The 10,192-nt window shown below is 62.1% G+C and overlaps 1 protein-coding gene across 5 annotated transcripts in view; it reads right to left on the bottom strand.

Annotated features, from left to right (window-relative positions):
* Positions 1-321: 321 nt before the first annotated feature.
* Positions 322-10,192, bottom strand: part of GRID2IP (Grid2 interacting protein) — a gene marked incomplete at both ends in the record, with an annotated part of 34,039 nt that continues 24,168 nt past the window's right edge. For 3 of the 5 annotated variants that reach the window (XM_082669809.1, XM_082669812.1, XM_082669811.1), the window contains 14 exons: positions 322-393; positions 629-793; positions 1,694-1,812; positions 1,902-2,031; positions 2,889-2,975; positions 3,100-3,255; positions 3,579-3,775; positions 4,282-4,359; positions 5,153-5,240; positions 7,012-7,428; positions 7,844-8,199; positions 8,971-9,088; positions 9,268-9,365; positions 9,621-9,773. In XM_082669809.1, coding sequence (XP_082525935.1) covers positions 322-393; positions 629-793; positions 1,694-1,812; positions 1,902-2,031; positions 2,889-2,975; positions 3,100-3,255; positions 3,579-3,775; positions 4,282-4,359; positions 5,153-5,240; positions 7,012-7,428; positions 7,844-8,199; positions 8,971-9,088; positions 9,268-9,365; positions 9,621-9,773 — 2,234 coding nt within the window. Of the gene's footprint in view, positions 394-628; positions 794-1,693; positions 1,813-1,901; positions 2,032-2,888; positions 2,976-3,099; positions 3,256-3,578; positions 3,776-4,281; positions 4,360-5,152; positions 5,241-7,011; positions 7,429-7,843; positions 8,200-8,970; positions 9,089-9,267; positions 9,366-9,620; positions 9,777-10,192 lie in introns of all 5 variants that reach the window. The other 2 variants (XM_082669813.1, XM_082669810.1) reach the window with 1 other exon arrangement.

Genomic DNA, 10,192 nt, shown 5'->3' with positions numbered 1-10,192 from the left:
CGGGAGCGGGGAGGGGGCGGGGGTGGGGCGGAGAAGGGGGAGTGGACAAGGCGCGGGAAGCCGGCGGGACCTGGCGGCGGGTGGTTCACGCGTCCCGGGGAGTCGGCGTGCCGGCTCCGTCCCCGCGCTCCCAACCCTCGGAGCCCCGGGATCGGCCCCAAGAAGGGGTCTCCGCACCTTCGAGGGCGGCCGGAGCTCGACGGCTGAGCTAGCTGGAGATGCGCACGTGGCTGGGCCCCACTCCCGCACCCGGGACGCTCCGAGCCACGCGGGCGGCGTCCGCTCCGCGCTCGGGCCGCCGAGGACGCGAGGCCGACGCCGTCACCAGGAGAGGGGCGAAATCATCCCAGAGCTGCGTGTGCCCTCCCCAGCCTGCAGGTCGCCGAGCGCTCGCTGGGGAGGGAGGAGCACGTGGGGACGGGGGTTGGTCAGTGGTCCCGGGACCGCCCCCTCCCTGCGTCGTCTCCCCCCACCCCCTCCCTCGCCGGGGCAGAGACCTACTGGCTCCGCCCCACTGGGGGAGCGTGTCACTCACTAGGGGCCCTTTCCCACCCCGGGCTTCACAGAGGAACCCCCTCGTTGGACCTATGGCCCTGCTCTCTCCTCAGGGCCTCCCACCGTGGCTCACCTCGAACTTGCTCATGAACTCCGCAAAGATGCCGAAAAAGGCCTCGGAAGTGGTGGCTTTGGAATCCTCGCCGAAGAAAGCCAGCGCCTTGCCCAGCTGCTCCATGGCCTCCCGCTGCAGCCCGTCCAGCGCCCGCAGCACCGGCTGGGCTGTCTCCAGGAAGGACTGATGGGCCTCTGTTAAGGAAACTGCCCCAGCTCCCTGGGGCAGGTCCCCGGGCAGTGACCCAAACAGCGACCACTCCAGTCTACCCCAGGCCCTTTGCTCACCTGGGCACCATGCCCTGGTCAGAGGCTCCAGTCCCTTTGCCCACTGCCCCCCAAGCTCGTCCTGACACCTGCCACGTCCAGTCCAGCCTTAGGCCTTTCACGTGCTCCTCTCTCTGTGGGGCAGCTCTCTCTTCCCTCCTGGCTCTGCTCAGATGCTACCACCCTCTCTTCCCCAACCATCCACTTAGAGGGGCCCCCTCTCTCTGTCTCTCTCTTTTTCTATAGCATTTGTCACTGTCTGTGCTCAGTCGGAATAGTCCCCTCTCCTGACTGCCTTTGGCTGGCCAGGCCTGCCAAGTCTGACAAGCCTCTCCCTGTATCTTGTGACTTAAGCCTGGACTCTGCCACCCCCGAGGACAGAGGGGGCAATGCAGCCAATCAGAAGAGCTCCTTGGGCTTCCCTGGTGGCGCAGTGGTTGAGAGTCCGCCTGCCGATGCAGGGCACGCGGGTTCGGGCCCCGGTCTGGCAAGATCCCACATGCCGCGGAGCGGCTGGGCCCGTGGGCCATGGCCGCTGAGCCTGCACGTCCGAAGGCTGTGCTCCGCAACGGGAGAGGCCACAGCAGTGAGAGGCCCGCGTACCGCAAAAAAAAAAAAAAAAAAAAAGAGCTCCTTCTCAGTTACACACAGACTTGACATAAGCACTTAGATTCTAAATGACCTAAGGCGGACCCCCTTCCAGAACCCCTGGACCCAGAGCAGCCTCTGCCCAGAATCTCTGCTGGCCACTGGAGCTACAGCCAGCTCTACCTGACCCCCCCCCCCCAGGGTCCACTGCGGCACTGGGACAGGATACCGCCATGACCACGGCAAACTTGTCCTCGCTGGTGGGGGACATGCTCTGGCAGGCGGCCTGTATCTCACTGATGGTGCCGTGGAGGTCAGCCAGGTCACTGGTCAGGGCCCGTTGGTTCACTGTAGGGTAGGCAACAGAGCCTCGTGGGGCTGCCCTCTCAGCCCAGGACAGCGGTGCCTCTGCCTCCCTACCCATCCACCCAGCCTACCTTTGGCAGCCAGGGGCACGGTGGGCAGGTCCTGAGCAAAGCCCAGGAGTTCGGGGAAGTGCTGGCTCAGCGATTTGGCAAGGATATGCAGGAAGGTGGACTTCCCATCCACCGTCTTGGTGGAATTCAGCTGCAAGTGACCCCAACATATATCTTCCTCAAGGACCCCATCAGATTCCTGACCACACGGGCTCAAGTGCTCTCCTCCCTGCTTCCCCGGGGCTGTGGCGTCAGTTCCTGGCCCCCCACACTCTCCAACTCCAAAGCTCATAAGCTGATGGCTAGTAATACTTAACTCTGAAGCTGTCATCTGCTGGGATGCCACAGGCCTGTTTCCTGGCCCAGATCTTTGAGACCCCCAGGAACCAGGCCCCAGCCCCCAGCTAGGGAAGGACCCTAGGTTTTTCTGTCCTTGTGAGTTTGCCCTTGTCAAAAGATAGAGCCCAAGATTCTCTAACCCCAGGGAAAGCGGGGAGCATCACTTACAGTTCTTCCCTTTTGTGGTTTTCTGAAACCATCTGTGGCCCATCTGAGCCTCAGACACCCTAAACCATTCATATCTATAAAGGGGGTTTTTCTTTCTCTTTTTGAAAACAACCAAAGGCGTCATGGGGAAAAGTCCCAGAAACACAGGAGAAAGGCTGGATATTTGAGCTGTCCCTTCTCTGATCCTAGATCTTTCTGGGGTAGGACTGGCCTGATGGTGGTGGTGGTGTTGAGGGCACAGAATCTACCAGGTGGGACTCGCCCCTTCCTCCTGGAGCCTTCCCTCCCTGCCCTTCTCTTCTCCCACCACTCCATTTTTCCAGATCTTGAGGATTGGCTTGGAGACACCACCTTGTCCCCCCAACCCCTCAACCCCCGAACTTTGCTTCTGTTACATCCTGGCCTGCGGGCAGCCAGCTCTTCCTCCGGGCGGGATGGGGGTGGGGAAGGGCCTCAATGGTAGAGCAAACAAATCAGTGACTGTCTGACAGGCCCCCTCACCTCCGTCAGGAAGTTGATCTTGAAGCCCGTGGTCTTGTTGGTTTGGGGCTGTCCATCGTTGAGATAGTTGCCCATAGCCAACACAAACTGTGGAGAGAAAGGTGGGCAGGTCCTGCCCCACGCCCTGGCCCCTCTCTGGATGAACCTCCAGGCTGGAAGCCCCAGGGGACAGAGGGGCAGGTAGAGTGATCTGAGAAGGGGCGGTTCTGACCTCCAGGATCTTGGCGAGCTTCCGGCTGTTCTTGAGCTCGAGGGATGCCTGGCGCAAGCACTCCAGGCTGCCCCGGATCTCTTCTGTCTTCTCCTGTAGGGTGGCCTGGAAGTGGAGGCTACGCAGGCGGGTCTTGTACTCGGGAACCGACAGCATCTGACGGGAAGGCAGGCCAGGATTCATCCATCCCGCCGGGAGACCCGCTGCCCCGGGGCAGCCGGGCGTGGGGGTCAGCGGGCTGCCCGGTATTCCCTTAGGAAAACAAGCACAACCTCTAGGGGGCACCCTCATCCCATCTACCTTGGACCCTGAGTGAGAACTGGCTGTTACAGGTGTAAAACCGGGACTCAGGCGTGAACGCGGTGGCGAGAGGGGAGCGAGACCCACGCACAAAGGCACAAAGCGAAAGCCGCGACAGAGGAGGCCGAGGCCGCTGGGCAGCCGCCCCTGATCCCGGGCGGGGGTCACGGCCGCAGCACCTGCAGGACGAACTGGTCGGGCTCGCTGAGGCGGCCGGGCGCCTCGCGGAAGGCCTGGTAGCGCTGCTCCTCGTCGGCGTCTGGCGCGAAGAGCAGCAGTTGCGCCAGGTGCGCGGGCTCCAGGCGCCGGGGCTCCATGCTCATTAGCACCTGCCGCAGCTCGGCCGGGCTCAGCTTCAGGTGCGCCAGCAGGATGGCTGCGGGCGGGGCCGCGAGGGTGAGCCGGGGCAGGGCCCGGGCGGGGAGTGGGCGGGGCTTCAAGATCCACCCTGGCTCCTGGGTGTGTCGGGGGACGGGGGGCCAGGAACCGGGGCGGAGCAGGAGCCTGCCCAGGGGAGGGGAGGGTCCTTCTCGCGACCTATTGAGGGGCGAGGGCGGGGTTCTCAAAGAGACAGACCTGGAATTGAGCGGGGCCTGCGGAGTTGGGGCCAGGGAACTGAGACGGGAAGAGTAGGGTATGCGGTTGGAGGCGGGGCCGGAACTGGGGAGCCGATTACAGGATGAGGGCGGGGCCTATGGGGGTGGAGCCAAGGCCGGCACCTGGCCGTGGGACCCGGGAGAGGGTCTTCACCGCGCGGGAGGCAGGTGTTGGGGCCCCCACGGCCTAATCTCGATCATCCACCGGGGTGGATCAAAGGCTCGGTGGCCCGGTGGGGGGTCGTGTCCTGCCCCCCACAACCACCCGGCACCCCCAGCCCCTCACAGGTGTTGTAGGCCTTCTTGTGGGACAGGATCTCCACCACCTCCTTCTTCCTGAAGGGCTCAGGCCCGGGCACCGGCTCTGGAAGGGAAACTGATGGTTTAATGAGGGGACGCCAGGCTGAGGCTGCTGTGCGAGGGCCCAGGAGGGGTGTGGCCACACCCCACAGCCCAGACGCCCCCGCTCATAGACTTGACTGAATCAGCTCCACGTGTCCACACTCCCCTCACTCATGGACTCTGGGGTCCAGTCTAACACAGTGTGCGTGATGTGGCGTGTGTCCGCTCCCCGCCCCCCATCCTCTCTCCCCTGGGCCCTTGGGACTGAGCTGGCCCCATAAGGAGAACCAATCACCTCTCGACCTTGCAGATGCTTCCTGAACGGACAACGGCCTTTCTCTTCAATCCCGGGACCACTTTCCACACACAGTATCCCTGGCTGCCTGGAGCCCCACCCAACAACTACAGGGAGATACCCTGAGAGGGGTAATGGGAGAGAGAGACTTGGAAGTGATATCTGTCTACCTTATTGTGGCTGTGTGACTTGGAGCAAATTACCTAGCCCCTTTGTGCTTCCTCATCAGGAGGTTGGGGGGATCACAGTCCCTACCTCACAGAATTGTCACAGGATTAATTTAGAAACAAGGGTGTCTGACATTTGGTAAGCATGCAACACACGTCAGCTCTTATTATCTCCATTTTGAGGTAGGAAACCTGAGGCTCTGAGAAGTTCAATAACTCAGGGACACAGTAAATAAATGGCGGTCCGTGCAGACCTTGGGGCCTCTAAGCCCTGGGACGCCACAGAAGGTAGTGGGTGGGCTGCCACAGAGGACCTGGTATCTGGGTTCCCCTAGCACCCTCAGGCCACTCACTAGCAGGTTTCTGGGTGCCAAAGTGGAGCTCCAGGTCGAGGTACTTCACCATGTCGCTCAGCTTATCATAGTCAGAGTCCTCCCCGAGCTGTGAGGGAGGGGGAGGTTCAGAGCGAGGAAGAACTGCCGCCCTCCACCGCCCCCACCCTCTAAGGGCTGCCTTGTGAGCTCCAGGAGGGAGAGCCTTCATCAAGCCCTGGGATAAACCCGGCGGCAGGAGGAGGCTGCAGGAGAAGCTAAATCATCCAAGTTATCAGGCGGTGAGCCGGCCCCTCCTGTGGTCAACAACACTCACACCTGCAGCACTCTCCACGCAGAAGCCAGCAAGTTGCGCTGGAGCAGGGGGTAGAGGGGCTCTAAAGGGGCTGGAGCCGACCAAGGAGGCTTAAGGGGTCTGGGTCTGTTTTGAGTGAGTTCACCAGAGCTGCTCTGGGTTCCCGATTCTGGGGAAACTAAAGCAGGGAAATGCCAGGAGCTAGGAACTGGACAGGTGGTTTTAACAAATGACCTGGGTGAGAGGTGACAGTCTAGAAGGGCCATGGCTGCAGGCCAGGGACACCTGGCGTGGATTTGGACTTGGCCATGTGCATGACCTCTGTCCCTGTGTCCACCTTCAGAATCCAGTGGAAAGACCACTCTTCAGAGCAAGGCTTCAAGGACCATCTGAGGCTGGTAGGAGTGAGGTCTCCAGGGGACCCAGTAGGTCCCAGTTTGTGACTTTGTCCTGCCGAGCATCCTTACCAGCAACATGGAAAGCTTCCCTTGGAGGTGTGGGCTGAGGCCAACTTGGCTGGGAAGGCAGGAGACAGAACTGGGACCCAGGACGTGGCAATGGGAAAAAATGACAAGCATGCCCCAGCGGAGGGTGGCTGCATGTAAGGACATGCTGTTGGTCCCAAGAAGAGGAAGGGACTAGGCTTGAGGATGACGGAGGGAATGAGCACTGCGATGGGGCAGCCCCAGAAGCTGGAGGGTTCCCAGGCCATGTTAAAAGGAGTATGATGTCCAGGTCAAAGGAAATGAGAGCACTGTTTTCTCCTCTGAACTGGTGAAGCCCCATTAGGAGTTCCATTTGGGACCTGCCCTTTGACAGACTATGGGGCTAGAAACCACATTCTAGGGGAATGACCTAAAGAACAGGGATGGGGTGAACCTTGCTCATGGGACAGGCTGGTTGGTCTGTGGATAAGGAAATATACTTGATCTGCCTGATTTCAAAGGGCAGGACAGAAAGCAGGTCATGGGAATCTTGGTGAGACAAAATTTCAGAGCAATACAAGGATGGATGGTGAAAACTGTCCAGTGAGGAAAGGGATGCCTTGACGGGTAGTGAGATCCCCATCACTAAAGGGGTTCAAGTATATATTGGCAGTGTTGTTTGGGAGGAAGTTCAAGCATCAGAGTGAAAGGGTGGAGGCTGGTGTGCAGGGGTTCGGAACAGCTGCCCTTTTAAGAATCCTTCAGTCTTGGCTCCTGTGAATAAACTACTGATCGTAGACTGGCGGACAGTTCGAAGGTCTGTGACTCTCTAACCAGATGTCCTTCTCTTGGCTCTAAGAGCCTAAGGGAACTGTCCAAATCTCAAGTGATAGGTTTCAAGGGTGAGTGTGGTGCTGTTTCTGGATGTCCCCAGTGTGTCATTGGCTTAGGGACACAGATTGAGCTTCGGTGCCTGTGTCAGCCACCAAGGGTGGGCGTGTTCATGGGCTGGGCCTTCATTCATCCTCTGCTCAGCATGGGGACGACCAGAGGATGTTCAGCTGACGCTGGAAGAGGCCTGGGGAAGGGTCTTGCCTTCACTGCTGCTGCCCAGACCACCTCCCCCGGCGCAGAGCACTCCTGGCCCCCGGGTCACCTACCTGTCCCCAGATGGTGCCTTCCGAGTTCTCCACCTGCTCCCACCGCAGGCGCTTGACGCTCATGTGGCTGGTCTCACTGCGGCGGTGGCCCAGGCCCCGGGACAGCATGGGGGGCGCACAGGGGACAGGTGGGGGCAGGGGTGGCGGGGGTGGTGGAGGGACTGGGTGGCTGAGTTGGGTAAGGGGCTTGGCCAGCGTCGGAGCGGGGCCCCAGGGGCCATCAGGGGTGCGGGAGCTGGGCTTGGGGTCATGGAAGGGCAGGGGTGGCGGTGGCGGGGGGCTGAGTGGGGGCGGGGGGATGTGGTCAGAGATGGAGGAGTAGGTCAGGGAGCTGCCCTCTTCACTGCTGCTGATGCACTCACTGGCACTGCTCCTCTCATTGGTGACAAAGCTGCCCTGGTCGTCGTGGAAGCTCATCTGGGGGGACAGAGCAAGGCAAGGGGAGGGTCAGGCTGGGCCCAGGGAGACTGGAGCCTGGGCCAAGGTGAGGGAGAGTGGAGTAGTCTGGGGCAGGGGGTGGCATGGCCCGGGGATGGGACAGGAGAGGCTGGGGGCTTAGCCTGAGGCTGTGGTGGGACAGCCCGACAAGAGTGTAGGGAACCTGAGACAGGGCATATGGGGCGGCCTTGGACAAACAGGGTCCTAGCTTGAGCCCAGGGTGGGATAGCTCCAGCCAGGGAGCGGGGTGTCCTGGGACAGATTCTAGGATGGACTGGGGCAGGGAGAGGGGGAGCCTGGGGCACATCCCCAGGGCAGCAGGCCTCCTGCAGGAGCCTGTAGACACTGTCCCCATATAGGCCCCCGTACCCTGCACGTCTGCCCGCGTGCTCACCTCTTCGTAGTCATTCTCAGGGCTCAGGAAATCATCCACGATGGTGACCCGGGGCCCCAGCTGCTCACTCAGCGCATCCAGGAAGCGGTCAGTATCCCGGCTTGGCACAGGGTGGGCGAAGGTGAACAGCTTCCTGCGGCTGGGCGGGCGGCCGGGGTCCGGGCTGGGGGTGCTGCTGGAGCGGAGGGGCCCGGGGCCCAGCTGTGGGGAGGGCGCCCTGCTACTGTCCAAGCTGGCGTAGGGGTGGGACTCGCAGCTGCTGGGGGAGGCCAGGCCCTCTGAGCACAGCGGGTAGTAGCAGGGGGAGGGCAGGAGCCGCTCGCTGGTCCACGAGACGCTGGACAGGGTCCTGGGTCCTAGGGTGGGGGATGGAACGTGAGGACCCCTCTTGGGTCAGTACCTGGGTTCCAGGTGCGGGCTGGAGGGGAGGGGCCCCAGGGCAGGTTGGCTCTGTGTCCCTGGACACCTTCCTTTCCTCCTCTGGACACAGTGCAGGAAGACCCTGGATGGCGTTGCATCCCCAGGCTTCCCTTAGGGTGATCAAAGGCCGGAGTGGGCAGGGGGAGTACTGCTTGGCCCCAGGACAGGCAGACCCCAGCTCATCTTGCACAGGATCCCACGGTCCCACCTGGAACCCACTGAACACAAGTCAAGGGTGAGGGGGTCTCCAGACCAAAGGTCGTGGGGCACCTCCCGCACCCAGCAAGCCCTTGGCTCACAGAAACATCACCCAGGGGTCCTGCCTTCTGAACTGCTGAGAAACCATCATGTGTGTCTGTGAACAACCATCTTCCCAGCCGTGCCACTGGTGCAAAAATGCATGCACTTCCTAGTCTATCGGACAGTCACATGTGAACCTGGGGACTCCTGTGGGGGCGGCCCTGTGCTTTTCTAGATTCGTAGCAGAGGTGAGGATCAGAGGGGACATGGGAGGGGCCAGGACAACCCGGACCTTGATGGCCCCTAGCTATGGAGGTTGCCAGGGCTCCCCAGCATTCAGTCCCATAGCCACGGAGCGAAGAGGGAGGTCCAGGGATATGCCTGGAGGTGGTGGTCACACCCAGCCAGCCAGCCGGGAGGCCGGAGGCCAGAGCTGCCCTCGGGAGCCGGGGCTGGCGAGCCCCTACCTTCCGTGCCTGCCATGCTGGGCACTGGTGGGGAGGCACGGGATCTGGAGGTGGTCCCCATCTTCCCTTTGAAGCTGCTGCTCAACCGGGACTCAAGCTCTGCGTAGACAGCCGACATCTTTGGGGAGAGGAGGTGGGGATGGGTCCAGCCTGCCCTTACCTCCCCCACGTGGCCCTCACATGGCCTCAGAGGCCAGGCCTGGGTGGCCTGGGAGGCCAGGGTCTGCCCCTGCTCCCTGGGCCACCCATTCCCAGCTCCCCACTGACACCAAAAGCAGGGCAGAGAGAAGGTCTCACCATCTTGGGGTTGGGGGTCTCGGGGAGGGATGTACCATCGCCCGCCTGGCGCTCGCCTGGGATCAGAGGACGAGGCATCTCCGCGCAGTCGCTGGGCCCTGCCGGGGAATCAGGAGGGCCAAGTCCACAACACGGGGGTCTAGTGACCACCCCTGAGCTCTAAGACTCAGGCCCCAGCCCAGACCCAGCGAGGGCCTCTGGAGAAAGAACCGCCAAGCCCTGTGGGCCCAGAGGGGCCACTGCTCAGCCCATTCCCAGGGATGTCTCATCTCGCCAAGCCCATTTTGCAGGTGGGAAAACCGAGCCCTGTGGCGCCCTCTCACCCACTCCAGCCTTTTGGTCCGGGGCCTCACCACAGCTGAGGCTGGCCTCCAGGCCCTGGGACCGGAGGCTGCGGCGGCACATGGACGAGGCCCTCAGGGAGCTCCGTGGTTGGGGCTCGGGCTCTGGCTCCGGCTCCGGCTCCGGCTCCGGCTCGGGTTCCAGGTCCAGTGTGGGCTCTGGCTCTGCTGTGGGACCAAAGGGGAGACAGGCCCTTTGTCCTCTCAGCCTGACAAGGAGCCTCCAAACACAGGGAGGAGCCTGCTCGGCTCCAGGACAGCTGGGAACCCTAGGGTGAGAGGCGGGGCGCTGGGGTGCCAGCCTGAGGACAGACGCTGGGCGGAGGTGGCCACAACCCACCCTCAGGGGCCCTTCTCGTGCCGAGAGCCTAGGACCCCCTGATTCCCAGGTCTCAACACGCAGGCGCTGCTGCCCCTAGGGGCCTGCAGAGTGAAATGGAAGGTTCCAGGTCAGGGCAGATGTGTGGGACATCTGCTGCCCAGCCTGCACCTGAGCTCAAACCCTCAACCCCCCAACAAACTCTGGGTCCCGAGGACTAGGGTTGGTGGGCGCACAAGGGCCAGCACAGAGGAGACGGGCAGGC

Source organism: Grampus griseus (genome assembly GCF_964374135.1).
Source record: "Grampus griseus genome assembly, chromosome: 14".
Classification (NCBI taxonomy): domain Eukaryota; kingdom Metazoa; phylum Chordata; class Mammalia; order Artiodactyla; family Delphinidae; genus Grampus; species Grampus griseus.
This window is presented reverse-complemented; position numbering and strand designations above follow the sequence as displayed.